The sequence below is a fragment of the Ascaphus truei genome, chromosome 16 (assembly GCF_040206685.1).
Source record: "Ascaphus truei isolate aAscTru1 chromosome 16, aAscTru1.hap1, whole genome shotgun sequence".
Lineage (NCBI taxonomy): Eukaryota > Metazoa > Chordata > Amphibia > Anura > Ascaphidae > Ascaphus > Ascaphus truei.
This window is the reverse complement of record NC_134498.1, coordinates 34584365-34612350: the sequence shown is the minus strand read 5'-3', so window position 1 is coordinate 34612350 and position 27986 is coordinate 34584365. Positions and strand designations below refer to the sequence as shown.

Here is a 27986-nt window from a genome sequence, read left to right as displayed (position 1 = left end):
CCACACCGTCACACTTTCACAATACCATACATTATGCTTAATACAAGATAAAGAAGGACATTGAGGTTTAAACAAGATTGTTATTTTCCCTTCTGCTTTGAGTACTTTATTTCCGGGAAACTGAGCTTAGTAAACACACACGCAGTACAATCCGGGCAGGAATTTTATCCGTGGTCGTTCAGCCACCGAAGGACAGGTGGTCCCAGCCGTTTAGCCACCGAGGGACAGGTGGTCCCAGACGTTTAGCCAGCAGCCGTTTCGATCCTTTGGTAGGTGATTAACGTTAGGGGTTACGCTTTTTAGGGTGAGGGGTTAAGGTTTGGGGTTTTAGTGTAAGGGCTTAAGGTTATTAGGATAACGGGTTAGGGTTTGGGATTTTAGAGTAAGGGGTTAAGCTTTGGGGTTTTAGGGTAAGGGGATACATTACCTGCGGCAGTGAACTGTCACTGTGGCCAAATGTCACAGGGGTGAAACAGCTGCGGCTGAATAGTCGCAGCTAATCAGCCATGGCTAATTGTCCTCGAGCGGTAGAATATGTAGTAAGGGAATGAAAGTGCAACAAGACGCATAATCACAAATCATCTTTATTTGCTACTGTTATCAAATATAAAAAGCTTGTTAACTTTTCGCTGCCAGGAAGCCAGCAGTAAATGACAGTAAAAGAGTTAAACAAGACCCTTACATAAATGCAGACGGTTATATGGAGTTTACGCCAAGTCAGACTTGGCAGACGCTTTTGATACACATAAAAGAGAAAATGTTAACACCCTCAAACAGAAACTTAAACGTCTTATGATAATATACCCCTTTGTAGGGCTGAAGCAGCAGGTTAGTGGCAAGAATAAAAACACTGCTTTTGATGCAAGTGAACCTGGTGTCACCTCTCCTTACGGCTTTAGGCATCTCATTTGATATAAACACAGATACCCAACAAGTCTCAGGCAACATAATTATTATACTGTAAACCAGGGGCCATTGTTCCTGCAAAATTGCATGCACAGCACTGAGTACACTGTCAGAGCTATATAAGACTATGTATATCTGTCTACTATATATTTTGGAGAGTTGATTGCCTGTTCGCCATGCAGTTCTACACCTTAAGATATCGTAACCACATTTTGCATGACGGTTCCTGGGATGAAGGAGCAGGTTTTTGTCTATGTTTGGATATAAATGGACGCCATATTGAATCAAGATGGCGGACTGAGCCTTCAAAACTCCACTGATTTAAACCAAATTCAGCAGGATTGTAAGTAGCTGGACTGAATTTAGATGTTCCATGTTTTGCACACGGCCAACGTTATGTTGGATGCTCCAGAGTGGGAACTGGAAAAAATGTGTATGTTTTTGCGCCTGGTGGAAAAATGGAAAATATCGTTTACCCAACAGCATTAGAATAAAAATACATACTTACTTTTACATTAGGAAACAAACCAAATTTTAAAAAGTCGGCAGAACATCCAGTGACAACCTGTTTTATCCTTTATATGTATCCTGCCAACCTATTGGTATCATGTAAACATTAAAATAAACACAACATATTGACTGTAATTGACTAAAAGTAACAAAAGAACGCTTGTGTTTTGTGCACAACTAGTTTACACTAACAGTCTCTCCAAATGCAGTAAATATAACAACGCATGTTCTAATTAATAAATATATACTCCATTGCAGGTACTCTTGCTCCCAGAATAAGTGTTAATGCCAGCACTAGCAAAACGATTACACAATCATACAAAATGTAGTTTTGATGAGCTGCCACATGAAGTTTTCTTGCCTTTGTTTCTAGATTTGAGGTGAGCAGAGGCAGCTTAGTACAGTATGTGGCAACCACATACCAGCAACATCCAACACTTCTCTCTGAGCCAAATACTGTGCTGCTGAACTGATACTCCGAGTCCTCAGCACCCTGCACTGATCTCACATCATGATATGCTCACTGAGGTTGCAAAAGTACCTGGGATAGGCACTAGTACCTGACTAGGCGAGTCATCATTACGGTAATTGATTTAATTACTGTATGGGAGGTGGTGACTTGCCTTCATAAAGGAGCCCTGTGTGAGAAGCATTCCTAGATTCTCAGGAGGCTGCTGCAAAGGGTGGCAGAGCCACTAGCAGGCTGAGAGCCACAGAGGCACAGCATCAAGGTTGTCTTTCTTTTTTTAAAGATCTTTTGTCCCCTGCTTCAATTCTACTTTGAAAAATGGGGATCTCTCTGCCTAACTTCCTCAGGTGTGGTAAAAGAAAAGACAGCAAGGACCTGGTAAGTACTCTACAACCCTTACATGTAGCTGGGCTGAGTTGGTGTTTGGGGAAGTTTAGTCTAAGTACAGTAGCTTAGATAGCAGCCAGCAGGTGTATTATACTTGGTTTCAGTGGTTTTACAACAATGTATCAGATGGGTGGAAGCTGGAGAGACGCACAGTATGTTGATGTAACCAATAATGGGACGTTTTCACTGAGGGAGAGCCATCCCTACTACCTGTATACCAACAGCATCTGGAATGACCAAGAAACAGGTGTTGCTTTCCATCTGACCAGCTTTCAATATGGGATCCTGGTGCAAGCAGGCGTTTGGTTATCATAACAGAGTCTGACCATGTGCTTTACCTGAGCACTTCATTATTACCAGAGTCACAGTTTGTAGCATAGTAAGACCTTGTTCAGGCTGGCTGCAAAATGTCTATATATGCACCAGCTTCCAAAAGAAGGGAGAGATTGCAATGGAGGAGAAGGGCACTTGTATCCTACACCGTGCCAGTAATCGTGCCAGTAATCGTGCCAGATATCGTGCCAGTAATCGTGCCAGATATCGTGCCATTTGTAACCTACAGCAAATTGAAAGTGGATAAAACATTTTTTTTTATTCTGTAAGTCAATCAGTAAGGTCGATATATTACCACTTAGAATACTAGCTTTCTTTTTTTTAAATTTTTTGAAAGAACTTATTGCAACATTAAACTGGCATTCCTGATATAAACCTTTCTCGCTGGGTCCCAGAGGGGACCGAAACGTTTTGTCAATAATTGTCACTTTTTTGCATATACTGTAGGAGTGCCTGTCCATTTTTTTTTTCTGTATCGTTTTGGACAGTATGCACTTTCCCTTTACCTTTATTTTTTATTTTGTTTTGTGCGTTCCCTGTTTTTGATTATGTATATATATATATATATATATATATATATATATATATATATATGTAGAGGTATCTGTACCATGTTAGCCGAGCTAAATAATCAAAAACGAATAGACTATACCTCTACTATACTTCTGTGGCTAACAAAATGCTTTTATTTGTTCGGGCTTTCGAGATACACTGATCTCTTCTTCCGGCGATGTTACAATGAAATGAAGCCAAAAAAGGGTTTTTACGTTAAAACAGTGCATCCTGGAATGTGATCTGTGATTGAAGTCTATCCCTTCCCCCTGTGCAGTATGTGTTTTATGACTTGAGGTGTTAAATGGTCCATATATATATATATATAGATGTATATATATACATCTATATATATATATATATATATATATATATATAGATGTATATATATATATATATATATATATAGATGTATATATATACATATGTATATATATACACATATACACACACACATATATACACAAATAAATATCCAGAACATATATTTATTGAGCCCTACCATTTATTTATGACCATTGGACTGATCCACGTAATTTGCAGTATTTGCAAATCGCTACACCTCTGTTTAGATGCGCTTATTCAGAGATTTAGGGAGGGCATTTTATGACAGGTTTGTACAGTGTATCGTACAGTTTGCTGTGGTAGATTTTCTTGTTGAGCAGGATGTTTAACACCTGCCAACATACATCTCTGTTTCTTGATGCCAAGGATTCTAAGGAGAGCAGTGGAGATGAAAACACAGAGCGAGGAAACTGGTCCAGTAAATCAGAATACCTTCTGTCCATGGTTGGATATGCAGTGGGCTTAGGGAATGTATGGAGATTCCCTTATCTCACCTTTCAGCATGGAGGAGGTAATGTATTACATTCTAATCACTATTCTAACTCTCTATTGTTATTTGATGTCACCTGAATACAGTATGTGTTGGGCTTTGAGTGAAACAAAAAAGTAAAAAGAAAATCGGTCACAGCTATCATACTGTACTTTATGTAGAGCCTTCTCTGAAGTCAATAACACATGCAATTCATGCCCTTGCAGCAGGCGTGTTCAACTCCAGTCCTTTAGTTCCTCTCCTCCCCCCCCCCCCCCTGCCAACAGGTCAGGTTTTCAGGATACCTCAGCTTCAGCACAGGTGACTCAATCAGTGGCTCAGTCATAGACTGAGCCTTGGATTGGGCCACCTGCTCTAAAGCATGTACTGATTGAGCCACCTGTGCTGAAGCAGGGACTGATTGAGCCACCTGTGCTGAAGCAGGGATATCCTGAAAACCTGGCCTGTTGGGGGGGCTTGAGGAATGGAGTTGAGAACCCCTGCCCTACAGCGCTGAATGGCTAAAGTTCATATTGTGAATGATTTATTTACAAAACAATAGATAACATATAAACAGTATTCAACATTTTACATGCACTGTACATGTATTTTATATTTTTCAATATAATGGATAATATATATATATACCCTTAGATAATAATTAACTTTTTACGGTATACAAGTGCCCTTGTATACAGTTCTCCTCCAATATCAGAAAAGTACTTTAAATTGCAGAATTTGTATTTAGCAATCAACATTTCGATTCAGACATGAACCTTCCTCACACGTTACATGTGAACCGATACGTTTATTGTTAAAGTAAAGGCAAAAAGATTTTTTTTTTTAATAGAGTTGAGTGTCTGACTTTTCTCCACTATCCATTGACTTTGATTCCGTGGGAGACAGGCACTAAGATGATAGTTAGCTGAGTGCTGCAAACTTGTTTTTATACAGTATATATATATATATATATACACACATACAAAGGATGGCAGCATGCACTCACAGGGCTTCATGCAGTGATACAGTGTTTATCGGTGATTGAAACTGTAGCATTAGTGACATGCTGGTCCATGTGTTTTTTTCAATATAAATTGGCATACAGATTCCAAGAGATTTTTCTATACAGGATGACAATTTCTCATTATCACTCTATATAATAAAATGTAAAGATAACTATTAAGATGGATATACTGTACTCGATTTTGTGGCATATGTATACGTATGACTGGTATGTCACCGATAGCTGTTTAGTGAAGTCAGGGAAAGATTTTGTTAAATGGTGCATCATCATTCAACTAAGGGGTCATGATTATATAGGTGACTTACCAAAGGTTTATTCCAAAAGTATAGGCACTCTCATGTATAAACTGTACATGGCTAGTAGCGCTTTTGAAATGTTGCTGCCCACAGGCACTTACCTTATCTCCACCTTTCGCGTTGCGGCGTAAAAGGACGCCGCAAAGTCACGTGACATTGCGTTTCCACAACAACGCAATGTCACGAGACGTCACATTGTCATGGCAACATGTCGCCTTGTGACGCCACAGCATCATTTGACACCGTGATGCTGCAGAAGGAGGAGGGCGGCATGAAGGAGAAGGTAGGAAGACCATTACAGAGGCCCCACACTCTCCCCCGGCACTCAGTGGGAAAGAGAGCGGGATCTCTGTATATAGGGGGGAAAAAGAGAAAACAGATTTGGCGCCCCCAAATGTTGCCACCTAGTTCCGGGCCTATCGGTCTTATCGGGTCTGATGGGAAATCTACCAGTGTACATGGCCCACAAAAAGTATAGTACCTACAAAGCATGGTTATCGTTTACCACGTGTCTGAAATATGGGGGATGATCAACTCGTATCAGTTTTCCTTTCTGAAACACATTTGTTTTATATTTAAGGAATTTTGTAGCAACTTTTGGCAACAATAGTTCCACTTTATCAATGCAGTGTCTTAAATCAGCATCCAAACGGGTTACAAAATTACTGAAACAATTGCAGCTCATGTTAGCGTCACTGGATAAATGAGCCCTAACGTAGAACGTATATAATGTAGGTTTATGTGCATGTATAACATGACCTAACTGGGTTTTCACCCAATTCATTTCAGGTGCCTTTCTCATCCCATACACTATTATGCTCGCCCTTGCTGGGCTGCCTTTATTCTTCCTGGAATGCTCCTTGGGACAGTTTTCCAGCTCGGGACCGGTAGCCATGTGGAAGGTCCTCCCAATTTTTGAAGGTCAGCAAACACTAGATGAATATTCTCATTGTGAGGTTTACGAAAGCTTCACGGATGAGATTCAAGAGAATGTATGATTTACACTGACAACAAATACCATAGAATATTTCAAATACTCTGAACTCTTCTCTAAAACATTTTCAATCTCTCAAGGTCAGGAGCATGTCTTGGAGTTCGAAAATACCGCATTGTATGTATTTTCTAGTACTTTTAAACAACTACTATATAGGATTCCATAATGTCCATATATCTGAACCTTCTTTGACCTGTCCATAATAATGCTTTTTAGTTAATGGATAACTACGTAATGTGTATAATTGATTCACAGCTATGTTAAACTTTTTTGCTTGGTGTCGCCTAATGCAAATTAAGTACAACAAGCTTAGTTCCTAGGCCACATTTAAACCTACTGGCAGAGGGACCTGCTACTTGTTTCTTAAAAAATGGGTTTTAATACAAACGTCATACTGTAGGGTGAAAATTAGTGATTAAGTGCTTGTTATATATGACTGTGAATACGTGCAAACAAACAAATAATAAATTAGCTTTAAACATGCACAAATAATAAGTGGTCCGATGCACAAGGAAGTCCAGTGGCTGCTCAACAGGTCTGGCTTGTTCTCTCAAAACCAGAACAGGAATTGGTAGAAAAAAGACCTATACGGCACCTGGATATAAACCATATATGAACCATATATAAACGGCTTATCAACAACCAAACCCTTTTGGTAATTGTCCACCTGGTCCTGCTTGTAAAGCCGTTTACATGAACAATATGGAGACTGCAAAGCTAAAGTGGTTCGTAATTATCTCCTTCTGGATGCAATTTTAATAGTCCGCATACAACTCAATAAAATAGATTGCAATGCAATCAGTGTAAAAAGCAGTGAAAGTGAGCCACTGCTTTTTACACTGATTGCATTTCAATATGTTTTATTGAGTTTTATAGCGGTGATATCATGAAAACCTGACATATTCCTAGGCTATAAAAAAAAATCTTTTTTTTTTTTTTTTACCATTTTTTACCATTTTCAAGAGCCAACAATGCAGAAATAGTTAAATATTGGTTACACTTTCTCCCAAAACAGAATCCGCTCATCTCCTCTTTAAATCCCTCTCCTGGCTTCCCATCAGATTTTGTATCACCTACAAATTTCTCTTCCTTACTGTACCTTCCATGCTCTCCACTCACCTGCTCCTCCCTACATATCAGCTTTGATCTCTCGCTTTGCCCTTGCTCGTCTCCTGCGCTCTACCCATAACCCAAACTTGAAATCTCACCTCTTAAACGAAGCCAGTAGCTTGGCCTCATGGCTATTGTCCCACAGTCACTACGACCAAGCACTGCATCTACTGCACTTATTCCCTCTCCTGCTGTCTCTGTACATTTCCTAACAAACTAGTTAAATTGTAAGCTCTCTGGGGATCTCCGCGGGCATTTCATGTGCTATTGTCTGACTTTGTTGCAGGTATTGTATTATAATTCCCTGTAGTGTATTGTCTCTGTAAAGCTCCGAGTACACTGTGGGCGCTGTATAAACACGGATATGCATGCATACATTTTTACGTTTGGCTCTTTTTCTGTTGCAGGAGTGGGAATCACGATGGTCCTCATTTCAACACTTGTAACTATTTATTACAACGTCATCATTGCCTACAGTCTGTATTATTTATTCGCCTCATTTACAAGTGTCTTGCCATGGTCTGACTGCTTTCATTGGTCTGATGAGAAATGCAGCAGGATACCCAGAGGTACAGTAATTCAGTGCTTATTTTGAATAGAAATGACCGTGCAGTTTTTAAAGACAGAAAGTAAATGTTTTCTTTCTACTTTGCATTGAATATTTTTCTGGAGAGACATCTGTGCTGTGTATTAAACCAGTACTCAACTCCAGTCCTCAAGCCCCCGCTCCAACAGGTCAGGTTTTCAGGATATCTCTGCTTCAGCACAGGTGGCTTAATCAGTCCCTGCTTCAGCACAGGTGGCTCAATCAGAGGCTCAGCTGAAGCTGGGATATCCTGAAAACGTGACCTGTTGGGGGGTCATGAGGACTGCAGTTGAGCTCCCCTGTATTACAGTAACAAGTGCTTGTTTTTTGCAGTCGGTTTATACTTTGGGGGGTTGATTGGAACGCCCACTGAACTCAATGCCGCCATCGCAGTTTAATGAGTAACCCCCTATGGTCAAGATTCCCTAAGGGGTGCTAGGGTTTTATTTGAATGGGAGTTAAGGCATGTTAAAGCTCTGCAACCTTTAGTGAATCTGGGCCCCATAGAGACATTTTAAGGGTCAAACATCATAGTCTCCTGGGTGCAAAATAGAGGCAAAGAAAAACAGTTCCATTGTAACCAATGGGGTTTTGCAGCAAGAAAACGTTGATAAAAGGTCCCCCCCCGAATATGTGTCTCAATGTTAATGTATTGAGCTACGAAGGCCCATAATTCCTAACCGGTGCTACGCCATAAGGCATCTTCTGGCTCATTGAAGTGATTGAGTCAAAAGGTGTTTTCCGGCGCCTGGTGGATATCTTATGGAATAGCGCTGCTCAGTAAATATGTTCCTTAATGTGAATTTCGCCTGCGTTTTGTGTGTTAATGAACAATCTGGTGATTGTTTGTAGGGGTAGAAATGACCTGTTGCAGTGTTAGGATGGGTTGTATTCTTTGTCACAGACCCCAATTTGTTTTCAAATATCCTAACAGCAAAAAATATTTTCCATACCTAAAGTGACATAAAAGTCTGAGCCCCCCTGTACGCAAAGCGAAAAGCGCAGAAAAGCCAAACCAGCGATTTTATGTGTTTCCTACCCTTCTGCACATGCGCAACTTGGCCGTCCCCATTCTGCGCATGCGCGAACTCGGCCGTCCCCCTTGTGTGCATGCGCAGACATGGTGGCCCCCTTCTCGGTACTGTCGTACCGAGAAGCCGAGAAGCAGGGCCCTACTGTAAAATGTAAATAGTTTATATGCCAGTAACAGGGCATTGCCAAGAAAGCAATAAGTGATAATATAACTTGATGAATCCAGCTCTGAATCTCAACAAGTCTGACATAGTAACATAAACCTCCCTCGCCTGCATTCCATGTCAACTGGAAGACCCTTAATACATTGACTAACTTCTAATATCGGATGTAGCTGCAACCTGGAAATCCACAGCACATCTTTCTTCTGCCTCAAAGAATAGACCAACATGTAGTATTACTAATATAGAAATTCTACTGTTACTGCACTTGACACTCTCTTTAACACAGAAGACAGAGGATAATGGCTCTCTTTTGGCTTGAATGCCGGTTCGTGGTCAGTAATTCTGCTGGCTTTCCTTTCGCAGGGTTGTGCAATGTGTCTCTCACAGGTTTCACTGAAACGATGAATCTTACCTGGGTGCAACAAAATAATTACACGTGTGACGTCAACTCAACAGTGAATCTGGAGACCGAGCTTCCAAGCAAACAATACTGGGAGTGAGTGTGTTTCTATTGTCCATGTTGGAAATAAATTGAGTCTTATTGCGTTGCCTGACAGCACAAACGGTTACAATGTGTCCAGGGATATGTTGGAGTACAAATAACAGCGATAAACAGGATGGAAACTTCTTTTAGGCATGTTTCAAAAGTACAGTAGTTTTTCTTATTAGAAAGGTAATTAAGAAAACATTTGACAAATATTAGTTATTGTCTAAAAGGCAATCATTTAAAAATAACAGATTTTTTTTTTTGGGGGGGGGGGACAAAGGAAAGAGAAAAATATTGTAGGAGAGACCCAAGTGCTATATATATCCCCTGGAAGCCCACGACAAGCAACATGTGGAGAGACACATGCTCAAAAAGGAGGAAGCCTGGGAGATAGGCTAATGGATATATGCATAGTATATTTGAAGTTAGAACGCTGATAGGCGCATGCGCCACACAATGTCTGTAACAGTCACTTCCATGAACTAGACATCTTCTGTCCGCACACAGATATTACAGGATGTTAGTGATTGGATACTAGTTCCTTGTTAGGGTTATTAGTGTTATGGGAGATTGTGGTTTTAGTGAAGCTAGTTTAGTCTTTGAATACTTTCTATTAGGACATTCATTTGATACACGTATCTATCCCATTACACTGGCAGTTTATTTTCACATTAGATAGCACTTTATTGAAGTTTCATGTTTCAATTTTGCTACTTTTGGTATCACCAGAGTTGAGTGCGGAGTTGAGTGCGGAGTTGAGTGTAGAGACTAGTGCAGAGTTTAGTGCAGAGTTTAGTGTGAGCCTCTGGGCTCACTGCTGTCAACACTTACAACAAAGGATACATCATTTCATTTTTCACCATTAGTCTTGTGTTTGTGTATTGGATTAGACATACTGTACTTGTAAGATACTGTATACTGTTTGTACACATCATCACCATTGTTTGTACACATCATTTCTTTAATTTTCCATTGCTTCAACTTCTTAGCGATCAATCAACAGTATATTAAAGCAATGTCAGCATAGTGGATGGATTAATCCCTTAACAAGAGGCTGCTTCAATGTTACATTCTCTTTTTATAGGGCATTCAAAGCCATTTAGAGCTATTACTTACTGTACAGTATCACTGAGTCGATTAGGGGTACTTTAAAAAACAAATTAAACATAATTTGTTGACAAAGGTCAACACAGATTTTAATTGTGTGGTGTTACATCTTCTATTATTATTATTATTATTATTATTAAAAGTTAAGCTTCATGATGCTTTAGGGATACAGAGTGTAGATTGTAGAAGGGACTTTTTCTTTCTCTATTACCTATTGTACAGTATATTTAAATGACTTCCACCCCACAAAAGATTTTCACAAGGCGTATCCTGACAAGCCAGGTCCTAATGAGCCACTGTCAGTCCTACAGGATCAGTAAGTACAACCTGTAGTTCTGGCAGTAAGATAAACCAGCTGCAGGAGAGCAGCCACTGTCATACCATACGTTTGAGCTGTACTGCTCCCACCTGTAGCTGATCATACTTGGGGTGGACACTCCCCCTGACTGCCTTCCCATACTTTGCATATCCTATTAGTATATCTCCCAGGTATCTCAGACATGCTCAAAAGTATGTAGGAAAAAGAGAAAACATACAAAAACAGCGCTACTCCTATGATTCAGCAACTTGTAAAGCTCATTGCTATAACTGATGGCAGATATTGTGGGTTCTGGTCTTGTTGGGTTTGAGACAAGATGCCTTAAGACCTGGCTTGTCTGGCTACATCTTCTGGAAATATTTTAGGAGGTATGGGGTGTGAGTCATTTAAATATACTTTGCATATACCATTTTGAGCACGGGTGTCTCTTCACATGTAGATTGGCAGGGGGTCAGAGGGGACAGATACAGTATTCATCCAAGAATAGACATACGCACTCGGTTAAGTGAAAAAGGGTCTTTTAGACCATTTATTGAATATATAAAAGATTGACAAAGCACTCTTTTATATATTCAATATATTCAACAAAGTTTTTAAAAGACACTCTTTCACTTACCCCGAGTTCCTTTATTCCTGGAACGGAAACGCTATGCAGTGATGGTTCGTGGGCGATCCCGCCACAAAGATACTCAGCACCGGGTGTAAATTCCCCAGAAAGTTCGTCAACTTTAAAAGAAACAACAGCGGGAGTGCTGGGCAATTATATCATTTTCGGGATACACATATATATATATATTAGTCTCTGTCTCCCCGTCCACGTATTTCAGGGCCTGGAAAATCTATTTTCAAATTCAATTGTAAATCCGTTCGTGGATTTTCAGTCCAATTTGCATATAGTGGTTGCTGGTGAATTTGACTTTTTTTTAAGACATCCACTGCCGGAAGAAACTTGCAAATTCAAGGCGGATTCCAATTTTGGCAAAAAAAATCTGCCCATCTCTCCTCATAGGAATTGAGTTGGGCCACATTGTTGTTTAAAGTTCAAAATGAAATTCCATACGGTGATTATGCAGTTATTAGGAATGTGAATACTGGCAGAGAGAACTCCGTGCTCTTTCTGTCATACATCATTCTTTTATACTTGGATTATTCATTGTAGTTTAAATATACATTCTTTTTTGTTATGTTTATTTATTTGGGACTGTTTGTCCCTTCAAAAACACCACTAGTACATCCAATACAATTTTCATAGAACTCAGGCACACATTAACAAAATGCTCTAGATGGACGGTTGTATAAGCAAAACCCCAACACTGTACTGGTCACAGAGTTGTGTAAGTTATTTGCTGCATGCAATAAATTACGGTGTTTAACTACAGTCACAACTGTTTGTTGGTATATGTATGAAAATGAAATTATGCTCATAATACAATGCGTGAAAAAATACATCTAAAATGAACGATACGCTGCTCGATCCAATAAGGTCCTCCTTTACCTTTGATCCTTGTAGACGATGAAATGGTGTTATTTGGGGAGCGCAGAGTCGTGTGTAATATAAAGAAAAAAGCATACATAGTGCAGCAATGTCTGTATTCCAAGGGGGGTGGGCGGGGTGATGGTTCGTTCTCATACCATCAACTCCCTTGGATTATAGACAAGTTCAGGGCAGCTTTATACATTAGGCCGACTAGGCACAGTGTCTGGGGCCTACGAACCTTTTAGGGCCTACATTATTTCACTTGAAAAAATACCTAAACAAAAAAAAAATCACAAAATAAGAGAAAACAGCACATTTTTATTTAAAATGCCTTCGAAGTATCGATACCTTTAAATATCGAAACAAAAGTATCGATGCCAAAAAAATAAAAATGAGTCAAAATATCGGACACAGAGGCCTCTAGAAATAAAAGTGCCTAGGGCCTACGCAGGTCTTAAAACGGCCTGGACTTATTGCACTACAGTGTATGTATGTTTTTTTCTTTATATTTCACATATAACTCTACGCTCCCCGAACAACACCATTCCATAATCCTTTGCCCCTGACGTACTTCAAACAGTATGGTCCACACACCTTACCGTGGCTATTTTCCATGGGATCGGCATATACGAAATGAAAAGAAATGGATATGAAATATGGCACACCGTAAACATTACACTACACATTGCAGCCTGAGGATGCTGACCATACGCTTTTGTATTTTGTAGTAAAGTGGCACTTCGCCGCTCAAGTGGACTTGATGAAACTGGTAATATTGTTTGGTACTTGGCCCTGTGCCTTCTCCTCTCGTGGATAATAATCGGAGCTGCGTTGTTTAAAGGAATAAAGTCTTCAGGAAAGGTAATGCTGCCCTCATTAGATACGTGTGCTTAGAACCTGTGTGAGTGAATACCTGTTACAAGTCATTCACATTGATGATGACAACATGTATCAGCTGGATTCACTGCTAACGTTGCCTTAAACCAGGGGTGACCAACTCCAGTCCTCACAGGGCCACCAACAGGTCAGATTTTAAGGATATCCCTTCTTCATCAAGGATATCCTTAAAACCTGGCCTGTTGGTGGCACCTGAGGACTGGAGTTGGCCACCCTTGGGCTAAGAACTAAGAGGATCTACTCCAGAAATATCCTGCTAAATCCTTTAAGTATTTTGATAATTGTTTAGCATTAGCAATTAATTGTAAGATAAAGACGCATAGGCATGGTACTGTAGATTCCATATTGCCTTTTTGCACAGGTGTTTGTATGAAGAAACGTTCAGCTTGCATTGCTTTTGTTGACGTTTTGCTGCATGGTTTCCTCGGTCACCATAGAGGCGACATAGGAGGTGTTTTAGCACCCAATTATAAATTGCAAATTCTACAACAGTATAAATATTCTTAATACGTATGGCACCATTATGCAAATGCTTCAGCGCACATACATGAATCCCTGCATTTTTGGGGTGTAGAATGTGATACTTATAACCGAACTGCCCACAATGCGAGCACCATCCAGGGACCTTGCTAAATGTGAAATCTTAGAAGAAGAAGATAGTTTTGCGTGCTGGAAGGTGCACTAAAAATAATTGTATAGTCGCCCCATATAATGCAGATACAACCTGTAAAAACCCACGCGCATTCTTCCACTTAAAAAAAGTAGCTCATAGATTAGGACGAAGCAGCAAAACGGAATGGTTCATCTGTAGAGATTTCTGTTGGTGAAACCCCAACCAGCATTAATGCATGTTGCACCATTTGGACCATTACACACACAGTTTTACCCGCCATTAAAGCAAATTGTTCTGAAACCCATAAAGTTATTATTGTTCAATCTGCATCATTAACAAATTACATCACAAACTATAAAGCATTTTACTCTGCAGTAAAACAGAACGTAGTACCATATAGGGCATTTGAAAGTATTACAACACTAACGCGTGACATTAAAGCGTAATGTATTGAACTTAGTGCACCATAAACTATAGCATATAAAACAGAATATACTGTACAGAAATAACATCATAGGGTTTACCATTCTTTTTGGTACTAAACATATTGTACTTTAAACCAGTAAACTCATTGCCCTGCAAATTATACATATTACCAGGCATGTAAACATATCATACAGTACACCATTAAAAAGATAGTGCACCATAAAGAATACCGCTTGGCCTCAATATGAAAACATATTGCACGACAAAAGGGGTCATTCATTAAGCCAGGGGGGCTCAACTCCAGTCCTCGAGACCCCCCAAGTGGTCAGGTTTTCAGGATATACCTGCTTCAGCACAGGTGGCTCAATCAGTGGCTCAGTCGAGCACACATCTCTGTGTCACCTTATACAAGTCACATAATGTCACTCAGTGCAAAAGCTTTGAGGCATAGATTTGTTGCAGCTATAACCTATGATCTGTAAGTGGTGTTTCCTTGTAAGGAGATTTATATTAATATGCATCCATGCAACAATAAATACATGTAGGTGTATACAAAAGACAAAGATATAAATGCTACATCCAAAATATATATAGTTAAATACTGAACTGTTTGTCTTCTCATAAGTAAGGGGTAAATTAGTTACATTCTTTGGCCAAAGCATTAAACTGTAAGCCTTCAGCCACGTCACGGCATGACCACTCTGCAGGTCCTAACACTATGTTGGCCAAAGAGTTCAACTAAATGACCCTTAATTATGAGAAGACAAACAGTTCTGTATTTATCTATATATTGTTTTTTAGTCATATTGGAAGCAGCATTTAGGTCTTCTTGTCTTTTGCTGTATACATTTGGTCACTCCCAGTGGCACTCCTTTGGGCACAAATATATACAGTAAGATATGGCACGGTGGGTGTTAGGGTTAGAGCTTGCAGGGATTGTGTTTATGTCTACATGTAGGTGTAACAACTATGCTACAGGAATCACAAAATACGTCAATAATTCACAATAAAAATATTTAGATTGTAATTTACGTCCCGTGTCCAAAACATGGTTACATTAAAGCATACTCTTTGCATTTCATGTTGCACAATGCCTAAAGTCTACCAGCGTAACCTGTAATTCATATTTACTCTGCAGATCATAAGTCTGGTAAAGCCCAAATTAATTAGCCTTTGTGTCAAACATTCAACCATGTGATAGAATTTGGGAGGGACTAATTCTGGGGCCTCACCTTTAGTACTGACAGGTCTAACTTGTGCTTGGAAACTGACTGCTGCTTCCTCCTGTTTATTAATATTGCTGTAAGACCAATTCTCTTTAAAATACCATAACAAACAATTACACAAAGCGCAGTAACATTCCTTTATTTTTATTTTTTACATCACATGCTTTATATTTTATATGTACGGTATGTATAATCTCCTGGCATTGTTATTGAAACTACCCAGATCTTGACTAAATATTGACAGCAACAATAATTGTATACTATGCTGTACATACAGCATATACAACGTGCTAAATCCATACCATTGATAAGATACAGTATATGTTATCGGCACATACAGCGTTGGGTCAAATGACCATTAACACCTTTCTGAGATTGGAGACAAACTGGTACTGAGCATTAAATACAAATTAAAATCGGGGGAGAAAAAATAACACATGCAAATATAGTAATACCTATGAAAATGAGAGGATTTGTGGTTATGGTAATCATTTCTGAAGTGGGAACCTGATTCAGAGTCCAATAAAAGCTCGATGTCACCGTAGGAAAGCAGTTTGTATAAAATATATTTTAGACGTGTACATGAATTGCCTTTACAGTATAATGCATGTGAACTTTGATGTGAAATAATAATTTCCAGGAGAGAGTGTAACTCATTTATACTGTATGTACCTTGGAAGAACTAATTCATCTTTGTGTCGGCAGGTGGTGTATTTTACTGCAATATTCCCATATGTTGTGCTTCTCATTCTCCTGGTACGAGGCGTGACGCTGGAGGGAGCCTACGAGGGCATTGACTATTATATTGGGACACAGTCGGACATTTCAAAACTATCTCATGCAGATGTGAGTTCCTCTCCTTGTACAGTACTGTGTGAGACTGGAAATACACCATGGAATCTTATTGTATGTCTAAGAGTGAATGGTCTTTGGCTTAACTATTGTGCTGTCAAATATTCTGCAAATAGTCACTGTTCCATTTGAGGTTTTGGAAGAGGCGTGTGCAGAGGTACAGCCAGGGAGACAGATTTGGGGAAATTAACAATGGCTTTTATTCAGCCCGTCCCTTTTAAACAATACAGTGTAAGGAAACACAAAAATAAATAAACATCCTATCCCTGTGTAAGGACTAACTCCCTTTCCCGGTCCCTCTCTGCAGGGCTGGGAGGATACGCCTCATTCCAACCTATGACCCAAAAGTCCAAAGAGGTACCTGTAAGTAGGGTCCCTTTATGTCAGTCTCTGGGTCTAGGTTGGTGTCCGTTGAGGGGCCACCCTCTGGTGGGTTCCAGGGTCCGCTGTGCCCTGGAATAGCGGTCTGCTTCATGGTGTCCTGCGGGCAACACAGTCCTGTGCTCGAGACAATGTCTCTTTCTGGCAACACAGTCCCCTTGTGCACGATCTCCTGCAGTTCAAGCAGGAGGCGTTTCTACCCATCTGATGAGCCAGGTGGAGACTGGTTAAGTGCCTCTAGCTGCAATTAACCATCTCCCTGCTGGATTCCTCAGACCAATACAGACGTTCCATTGAAGCCCTTATAGACAGGGGATTAAGGCCCTGTTACAGGGGTATATAGAAATCAGTAGTTAAAATGTTTTGTGCATATTCCGAACGGTTTAGAATAACCTATAAAGGGTGTTTAAATATTCCATACCTTATATGCATAGATATCTGACAAAAGGCAATTAGCCATTATAAGGAGGCACACAAAAAACCTCTAACGCGTTTCGCGGCCTTCCACAGAACAGGGCATAAGGGTTTATTTAATATGCTGGGAAGCATCTAGTCTGTGCTGGAGAAGAATTCAGGTCCTTCAAATGAATGCAACAAAATTGTTCTCCACACTGGAAAACCAGCTTCTCTGCATATTGAAATGATATCTTCTAAATAAAAACAACGTGTGAAACATATGGAAATACCAGCTTGTTGCGTATTGGAACCCATACATTTTTACTTTTATGTGTATGTGAATGTATACGCAAACGGCACACAGTGCAAATTACTCGTACAAACGAAAAAATGAATTTCTTCTATAATGGACACTCGTGGTTTGTCTTGGGTAAGACCTCATACGTTATGGACGACAATTTCTATTTCAGGTTTGGAAAGACGCGGCGACTCAAATATTTTTCTCCCTTTCAACGGCCTGGGGCGGGCTGGTGGCTTTATCGTCCTACAATAAATTCCACAATAACTGCTATGGAGACGCTATCATGGTTTGCGTTACAAACTGCCTCACCAGTGTGTTCGCCGGGTTTGCCATCTTTTCTATCCTGGGGCATATGGCTTTTAAAGCCCAAAAGCCAGTGAAGGATGTGGTAGACTCAGGTACGTTCACACCAAATATACTCTATGACAGTTTACCAATGTAATGTTTTGGTTTAGTCTCAGATAGCTTAGGATCAGTAGTTCTTAATAATTTGTGAAGGGGCTATAGTTGGGGTTCTTGTATTAGGGCAGGGGTGCGTAAACTTTTTTGTTTGCGCCCCCTGACTGCTCGCCCCCTCCCCCCCCCCCCTTTACCTTCTCTCCAGCATCTTTGGACATCACGATGTCTTGTGACGTCGCTTTGCCATTTGGCGCTGGGCATCATTTGACGCTGCACTGTCATGGCAACGCGTCGCCAGAAGCCACCAGAGAGCAAGTAAGAGGCATACAGAGGCCTCGCGCACTACCCCAGCATTTTATTTAAATGTTGTGGGGAGGACCGCTGGGTCTCTTTAAGTGCTGAGCCCCCCCCCCCCACAAAACCCACACGCCCACCCTGTTTGCGCACCCCTGTATTAGGGGATATTTTATAAAATCTCCCAGGCTCAAAACTGCAACAAATATATTAAAGAACAAAAAAGTAATTAAAACAATGGGATTTCCTTTTTGTTAAATGTTGAGGAATGGGCCCTGAGTTTAGTAATAGGACATCTGGGTCTGGGGTGGCTTTGGGATCTTCTTAGCACATACTGTACTGCATTTCCTCATTGAGATATTGAGATTACAGAATACAATCTAATGTAGTACTCTGTGTTACATTCTAGGATTTGCATTAGCTTTTATTGCCTATCCAGAGGCTCTATCTCAGTTGCCTGTTGCACCTCTCTGGTCAATCTTATTTTTCTTCATGCTGCTGACACTGGGGCTGGATTCCCAGTTTGCGTCTGTAGGTGAGTACAGTGCTAGTGTTATGAACTGGCTTTATTATAGCACATTCTATTCTATCATTGTTTTATGTTGGCATAGATTAGTAGAAACTGCGTTTAGTTGAGCTTGAAAAGATTATTTTCCCACACCTTCTTATTAGAATGTAACATTGGCATCATAGTAAGCAATCCACGAAAACAATGTGAAAAACAAGGACGAAGAATTGTGTTTTTAGTTAAGGCATTTTTCAATAATCATTCTTCACTTCAAGTAAGTATTGTATATATTATTGGTCATACATGGAAATAGTTTTAACTGATCATTAAAGGTCATTCAGAGAAATAACTAGTATTGATTTTTAAGAGCTACCAATTTGAGCGAATAACCCCCACTCGATATGTCTTATTACGACTTGACATGAGACATTCCAGGGAGGCCCTTTATCCAGCTCTCCAGTCCTCGCGACAAGACTGGGTTATATTTATCAAAGAAAAACAAACAAACATTGCTTTGAATGGGATTACTTTTAATTTCTTAATGTGGTAGTGTTTTTTTTATATTAGTTTTGCTGATGAATAGATTAAGAACGGGCATGTTCACAGTTTCAAAATCGGAACTTTGTGAACTTCGAAGTTCGTTTTGGAAGTTCGAGTCGCACTTTGGAACGAATCTGAGAGAAAGCGGAGCCAAAACCCAAGATAGACTCATTCTTGGAGACTTTTTGGATTTTTTTGTTTTTTTCGGAATAAATCACAAACTTTTTCAAAACGTTTGAAGTTCGAAAAAGTTTGCTGAGGATTTTTTTTACATCATTTGTTACAAATCCAAAACCAATCGAGTTCCGTCAAAACCAAACCATGAAAAATGTTTAGAATCAAAACCGAAACACGAGTGAAAGTGCTCACCCGTAGAAGATATCCCCACACGCGTTCACTTCACCTAGACCTTCCTCTTAGCTCATTATCTTAATTACCCTGTAGGCTCGCCATGTCCTTCCCCACAATCACGTTCAAGATTAACATGGGAAGGATATTAATCCAGTGAGTAATCTGATTGCCAATTCTTGGAGTCAGGAAGGAATTTATTTTTCCCCTTATGAGATATTATTGGATGATATTTCACTGGGGATTTTTGTTTGCCTTTCTCTGGATCAATAAGGAAGTATAGAAATAGGATAAAGTATTTGTTGTCTAAATTTAGCATAGGTTGAACATGATGGCCGCATGTCTTTTTTCAACCTCATCTACTATGTAACTATGTAACTATTTAACATTGTCTTGTCTTAGACAAACTCCTCTCTGCACCTCAGACCTTGGGGTCTATTGACTAAAGTGCCCTGGGTGTAAAACAGCTGGTAGGAAATTGATGCTGTTGAGTAGACTGGTGGGTAAAGACGTCTTCAACCCCCCTTTTCTCCACAGAAACAATAACCACAACCATCCATGATGCGTATCCAAAAGTGATGAAGAAAATGAGAGGCATTATAACAGTGGGAGCCTGCATTGTTTTCTTCCTGCTAGGCCTGGTCTGTGTTACAGAGGTACTGAGTGTTTTCCTTATATAAACTGAATGTTATTTCATATGACTTGACATTATTAGCTTCTCTGCTGGGGAAATCTGTGGACTGAAGAACTGATCTACTGTAGTCTTACAGTCTTAATTGATAATGCACTTTCATCCAGTACAATCCTCACTGTTTATAGCTAATGCACTGTATGGATGGACAGATATAGTAGCTAGATATGAAGAGGTAGGAGTACTCATGGAATGTTACTGCAACGGATGCACACAAGGACGCAAATCAAAAAAAGTCAATGTTGTATATATCTATATCTATAGATATAGATATATGGTAGTGAGTAGTCACATGGACTTGTTCAAAGGTATATTTAATAAAATGGTATTTTTAATAAATGGACCCTTTTATTACATACACTTTTGCACAAGTCCACGTGAGGGCTCACTATCTTTATTATACAGACAGATAGATATAGGCAGGTTTAACATAGGACAATATATACCATAATAATATATTTTATTATATTATAATTGAATTGAACATTATTGTCATCGCTGAAATGTATTGCTGTTGCTTTATTTTCGTAGGCAGGAATCTACTGGGTTGATCTGATTGATTATTTTACTGCTGGATGGGGGATCCTTATTGCTGCTATTCTGGAACTCGTAGGAATAGCCTGGATATATGGTAAATTTGAAGGCCAAAATGTGCAGTCCATATCTGACGACAGAATTGATGGGATATTAAAGTCTGCTAATGTTCACTAGTATATATGTATACTTCTTGTATAATTAGAAAATAATTTGTCAGAGCTTGCACTCCTAGTACTGGAACACAGAAACGCGGTGCCCCAAATGCTGTCTGAGATCTGATCCTGAAGTAGATCCCGTTATGAATCAAATTCAAAAGTAGAAAAGCAGTGCGGCACTCATGAGATGAAGAAGAAATAGCTTTATTGCGTTTACATCATCCAGTTGGGCGCGAAATGCGTAGGATTATGTAAACGCAATAAGGCTATTTTTTCTTCGTCTCATGAGTGCCTGCTGCTGTTCTACTTTTGAATTTACTTCCGGTATTAACCATTCAAAGTGAGGGGTTATGCAGGTACCTTTTCTGCCAGTAGAGGAAATAACACATTGTACTGATACAGATGTAGAAGACGTTATTCCAGGGCCGGCGTGATGGCGGTGCCGTCATTGCCATCGCACCGAGCCCCGTGGTTACAGAAGCCCCATGTTCTTCCTTACAACAACAAAGCTGATTGCTGGGGGTAAGCACGGAGCCTCTGTAATTGTCTCTTATCTGGCCCGGCGGCATCTCCTCCTCCAGCGTCCCATTATCATGGCGCCGTAATATCACATGGTGTTTCGTTGCCATGACAATGTGACGCCGCGTGGTGCAACGTGATGCCGCGTCGTCTGAGGAGGAGATGCCGGACCAGGTAAGAGGCCCCCGTGAAAGCTCCTGCACCGAGCTCCGCAAAAGTACAAGCCGGCCCTGCTTATTAGCCCGTTAACGTGAGGTAATGCACCAATTAAAAAAAATAATAATGAATCATTTGTTAAATAACGTGCCAGTGATAATGCAACCCATTGCGTTAACGGATACAATAACGTCTGCTGCATCCGTCTGATTTCATTTGCGGACGGGATTTTACTGAATCAGCCACTTTTCGAGTGCCTGAGTAATTGGACCTGCTGTTCAAATGAAAAGCACAAACACAACCCCTTGTAATCTTTGTCTTATGATATTTCCATAGGTGGCAACCGCTTCATTGAAGACATAGAAATGATGATTGGAAAGAAGCACTGGTTCTTCTGGCTCTGGTGGAGAGCTACTTGGTTCTTTATTACCCCTTTGCTATTGACTGTAAGTCAGTATGTTTACAAAAATCTGGTGTTATGTATCCTACTGATGTCAATAATATTATCTAATAGAAAACATAATTGTCTCCTATTGATATCATGGCAAAATACACTTGTGGTCAATAATGTAGGAACTGTTTTTTGAGTGGGGGTGCTGTACATGCAAAATCGGTGACATACATACATTGTCATATTATAAAAATGTATAAACTCAGGGGGTCCGTACTCCCAGCCCCCATGCGCGTGGTATCTGTAGCCTCATATTCATTGCTATTTCCAAGGGTTTTATCTCTAGCCACATAATATACCGGGGAAACCAAATCACTAAAATGTAGATGGCAACATATAAAGCTAGTTAATAATAATAATAATAGCATGTTCTTGTATAGCGCTGCTAGTTATACGCAGCGCTTTACAGAGCCATTTTGCAGGCACAGGTCCCTTCCCCGTGGAGCTTACAATCTATGTTTTTGATGCCTGAGGCACTGGGAGATAAAGTGACTTGCCCAAGGTCACAACACTGGGAATTGAGCCAGGCTCCCCTGCAACAATCTCAGTGTCGATCAGTGTCTTTACTCACTGAGCCACTCCTTAACCCAGTAGTTGGCCAGTGCCCCCTATCTGAAAAGAATAAAATGCTTATTTTGTTAACGTGTTTGAAATCAACATATCACATGTATAGAAGGCATGAAACTCAGGCAAAACATTCCATTTAGGTTCCTTTTGGTTCTATGCCATACAGCTCCATAACTGTAGAGGTGTATGCACAATGCATTGCATACCCTACCAACACTAACTGGGTCTGCATTGTCAGGATATTATTGGCCGCACACAGCCTTAATGATCGCTTTAGATAATAGAGAATAAGGCATTTTCTTGAATGGATTCAGAAATATAAGACATTGTGAAAAGTACCTAGTGCTAGAGAAAAGGTTTGCTTGGAGCCCTGGGGATCACATGCAATACTAGATTCGTTAACTTGAGGTTTTTCTAGGAACAATTTTAATGTTTACTGCGTCATTTACAGGCCATCTTGATCTGGTCACTGGTGACCTTTGAAACACCCAAGCATGGGACCGTTGAGTACCCGAGCTGGGGCGTCGCTTTGGGCTGGTGCATGATCATCTTCTGTATTATTTGGATTCCCATACTAGCAATCGTAAAAATTGTGAAGGCTGAAGGAACCCTTTGGCAGGTAAGGATCCCACACGCCCTGTGCTTAGAGCTGCAATTACCACGTTAGGTCTTTTAAGCTATTGTAAAACCGAGGCTGGTAGGCAGCGAAACCGTAATTGCTGAGAAAATGTTCCAACACAAAAATGTCTATTAATCCCTTCACTGCTTCGCTAATGGCCTTATTAAAGATGCTCTGGAGGGGTTGCTTGTCCTTTATACGTATAAACTGCCATTAACGTCAATGGGAGTTTTCGGCCAATAACAGTGTGATCAGCCCCTACTGAGCACATTGAAAAAGGCCCTACTGTATGTGTCACTGCTCGTCTCCAGGAATGGGCGGTATGATCCCCTATATCAGGGGTTCTCAACTCCAGGCATCAAGACCCCCCAACAGGTCAGATTTCAGGTTATCTCAGCTTCAGCACAGGTGGCTCAATCAGTGGCTCAGTCTTTGACTGAGCCACTGATTGGGCCATCTTTGCTGAAGCAGAGACTGATTGAGCCACCTGTGCTGAAGCAGGGATATCTTTAAACCTTAACCTGTTGGGGTCTAGATTACTGAACCCCTGACATATATAATAGAAAAGCGTATAGTAACTTTCAAATCTGAAAGCTCTTTCAATCAAATCTCAAGAGAACAACCTGAGCTACAAGTAGTTCTTGGGTAGCATGTGTAACTTTATTTGTTACTCCCTCATGTAATCCTAACCAGAAGCACTAGAGAGATAAAGAAATGTCCTCAAAGTTACAAGTGTTATTGATAAGGCTGTACAGTAAATAAAAAAAAACAGCCGCATTTGTATGTCTCAGACAGGTCTGCAACCCAGTCTTTCCCCACAATTGCTTAGCAAACAGTGCTTCCAGTGAAGCTGGGGATTCTGGGTAATGACATGCAAATGAGCACGCTTGATAAGACTAAAACTGTATTGACATGTATATTCTCCCTCACCAATAATCCCATAAAGTAATTTATTTTATCAAACAAAAATGATTGCTGTTTGATAGAGGGGCTTATAACATACTGCATTATGCTGTAGTAGAGATGTACAAATGTATTCAACAGTACTTGTCCCAAAAACGTCAGGATTTGTTGTTAAATTTCAAGTTTTTTACATATTCTTTTTGAAAACAATACAATTACGGGAGATTTGCCAATGTCACCAATTTGCGCCACTTTTTCTAGGAATTTAGCAAAAATCCCAGTATATAAATGGTCATGTGACCTGCATACAGGGTCATGTTCCCTACACATTGACTGTTAATGCTCAGCAAATCTTTTTAGGCACATTTTTTAGTTACCAAAAAAAAAACACCAAATTTCACACGGTTCACAAACTTTTGCGAACATGTAGCACTTCTCTGCTATGCCATAGTGTTTCTGCCTCCTCTGTTACTAAGGAACTAGCATTCTACTGTCTTTTATATTTGTTTTTCAAATTCCTTTCTGCTAATAAAAAGCCAACCACTACTGTAAGGATAACGCAATATCATTCCTTTACAGCGCTTCATGAGTATTTGTAAACCAACCGCAGACTGGGGACCTGCCTTGGAAAAGCATCGTGTGGGACGGTACAAACCCATAGAGGATCCTCATAAGGTCACGTCTGGTGCTGTGGAGATACCAACTATTGAGGGAGACATGTCAAGAGGATACGACAACCAAGCATATTCTTAACGGAAGTACATTGTCCCCCCAAAAATATGGCACTCGACCTGCACTTCGTGGGAAAGTAGTCATTCATCAGAGTATCTGGTGGTGTGGTCCGTCCTTTGTGGCAGGGTCCTCTTGAATCTGTCCCCAATACAAATCTACATATATCACAAAAAAAGAGAGGGTGAACGCACGCAAGTGCAAAGGTCTATTTAGGGTCTAAAGGTCTAATTTATGTATTTGACAAGAGAAAAGGTGCACAATGTTTCCAGGCATAGAAGTCCCTTCTTCAAGCTCAACCAGGTCGTACCTGAAGAAGGGACTTCTATCCCCAGAAATCTCGTGCACCGTGTCTATGGTCAAATACTAAAATATGGTCTCCATAGACCTTTGCACTTGGTGTGTGCGTCCACCCTCTCTTTTCCGTGTAATATAAAGAAATGTAAATACTTTAGGACACAAAATCAGAAGTTTATTCTGGCAAAGTGTGGTACACTTTAATTATTGACTTGGTCAATAGAGACACTTGGGATACCTTTCTTAATGAGCGGTGTCTTCTGGAATACATTAAACATGCCAGTCTTCGACTGAGCCACTGATTGAGCCACCTGTGCTGAAGCAGGGACATCCTGAAAACTTGACCTGTCGGGGGGTCTTGAGGACTGCAGTTGAGAACCCCTGTCTTAAGGAATAACACCTCTTAATAAATATAGTTGAATTGTGCAATGTTTTTCTATGCTATTCAGAATACAGCTTTCAGATTTAAATGTGAAAAGCTATTAAACATATCCGTAATGATAGAGCTAATATTAGAATATGCTAGAAATGGCGTAACATGGCTCACTTCTTGAAACTCACATGTATATTGCTGCGGGGGACTGTGCCTTTATTATAATGTACAATGAGACTTGTAGTGAATGATGCTGCAGTTAATACTGCTCGTGTACTTATGGAGTAAGGACAAGCAGGTACTTGTGGAACAAGGACAAATACACTGCAGTCATTCTGTCCTCTTTAATGTTACTTTAGCAGCAATGCTGGAACGGGTACTGTAATTAAATCGTAGAATAAATGTGTGTATATGAGCAACCATTTAAAATTCACGTGAGGATAATTGATTTCAACGTCCGAATAACCAATCAATCATGTTGACTTGAAGGGTTGGTGTTGTACTTGTTTGGACCATAATAATATATTTTTTTGCTCGGGGTTGGTGAGGATCAATCTGTGTGACACATTCTGTGCAGAGTTGATTAGCCAGCACATGGAATTTTAAATGTTTTACAGGGTCTTCCACTTCTTCTTCTGTATTAAACTCCAGCCTTCCTTATCTGATAAGGATAGCCTAATTACTAGAGATGGGTGAATCCGCCCAGATCAGTTTCCCGGATTTCCTCGCCCTTTCCCCCATACCCCCACCCCCAAATCCATTTCACAGTGTAAAATCCGTAAACGGATTTGAGCAGGTTTCATCAAAATCCGCCATTGGATACAACCCGTGAACAGATCTGTAGAATCCGATTCGCGGATTCAGCGATCCGTTGGCGTGATTCTTAGGAATCCGGATACGGATCGCTAAATCCGCGGATTGGATTCTACAAATCCATCCAGGGGCTGTGGAATCCGCGGAGTGTATTGGTAATAATAATACAAAATCCGCTAAATGCGAATCGCCCTTTTTGACGTTGATCCGCTGAAATCCGCGGGACCAATGGAACCAATTTCCAAATTCGGCAAAAACATTTGCCCATCTCTACTTATTAGTACTGGCTGAAATGCAAAGAAAATGTTCTCAAAGGTGCTGTATCACTTCTACCTTACGTGTCTATTCTACAGGCTAACAATGTACCATCCTCTATTGCAGGAGCGGCCAACTCCAGTCCTCAACGGCCACCAACAAGTCAGGTTTTAAGGATATCCCTGCTTCAACACAGGTGGCTCAATTAGTGGCTCCGTCATTGATTGTGCTGAAGCAGGGATATCTTTAAAACCTGACCTGTTGATGGCCCGGGAGGGCTGGGGTTAGCCACTCCTGCTCTATTGGTTGAAATTAAGTTTGAATAAGAAATATGCCAAAGGTGAAAGAGCAATAAGAAGGGACGTATTTATTAAATGGTGCAAAGCCATAAAACAAACTCATGGTCCATTCACTTCAATGAGCCATAAGGTTCCTTATGATGTAGCACCATTTAGTAAGAATGGCCTAAAACCTCTTTTATACAGTACATAGAGGCCTTATTATCAATTGCCTTGACTGATGCAATCATGTTCTTTGTCAGAAGAAAATGTTTACAGACATAAATGTATTGTTTTTTTTACTTGTTCGCGCACTTGTGAACTGCCACTGTTTGAATGTAAAAATATTATACACAAAGTAGCATTCAAAAGTTAAATAACTTGAGTTTTTTTCACTGAAAACTGTATGAACTTGTTGTAATAAACTTTTAATCCACTCTCCTGTTTCCAGTTATTTGCTGTATACTGCTGAGCATAAGTAGCCACCTTGTATTGTATTGGTATTTTAGATGTATTTATATAGTGCCAGCCACATATGCAGCTCTTTACAAAGATAAACAAGAAATAATACAGGGGGTGTGGGGGGTAGAATGAAAGCAAATCTTGGGGGAAAGAAGTTCCTGACCCAAAGCAACAATCTAATTACGTACAATCCAATATTTTGTCTAGGTTTACCATTTAAAAGTGCAGTTCAAGGTGCTATTTAAAAAATATATATATATTTTTTTTTTTCATGCAATATGTTCATCAATACAATCTGACACTGACAAGTGATTAGCTAAGTTGCCGATCGATCCGTTCTCCTGTAATCAATCGCTGAAGATTCGGCTCGGCGGTTCTTTATATCACTGTTAGGGCTGCAGAAGATTACCCAAGATGCAAAGTTCTGTGTGGA

The 27986-nt window shown here is 40.1% G+C and overlaps 1 protein-coding gene across 3 annotated transcripts; it reads left to right on the top strand.

Annotated features, from left to right (window-relative positions):
* Positions 1–8: 8 nt before the first annotated feature.
* On the top strand, positions 9–27529 carry LOC142467449 (sodium- and chloride-dependent neutral and basic amino acid transporter B(0+)-like). Of its 3 annotated transcripts, XM_075573140.1 has the most exons (16): positions 9–269; positions 1790–2000; positions 2169–2263; positions 3869–4013; positions 6081–6212; positions 7803–7964; positions 9541–9673; positions 13296–13428; positions 16435–16575; positions 17829–18057; positions 18762–18887; positions 20286–20404; positions 20971–21070; positions 22143–22252; positions 23276–23443; positions 24926–27529. In XM_075573140.1, exons 3-16 carry the CDS (start codon positions 2204–2206, stop codon positions 25097–25099), a joined length of 1932 nt encoding a protein of 643 aa, XP_075429255.1. In that variant the 5' UTR covers positions 9–269; positions 1790–2000; positions 2169–2203; the 3' UTR covers positions 25100–27529. The 3 variants fall into 3 exon arrangements, with proteins under 3 accessions (XP_075429255.1, XP_075429257.1, XP_075429254.1); XM_075573142.1 differs by lacking the exon at positions 1790–2000; XM_075573139.1 differs by lacking the exons at positions 9–269; positions 1790–2000 and having other exon boundaries at positions 2041–2263.
* The last annotated feature ends 457 nt before the right edge of the window (positions 27530–27986 follow it).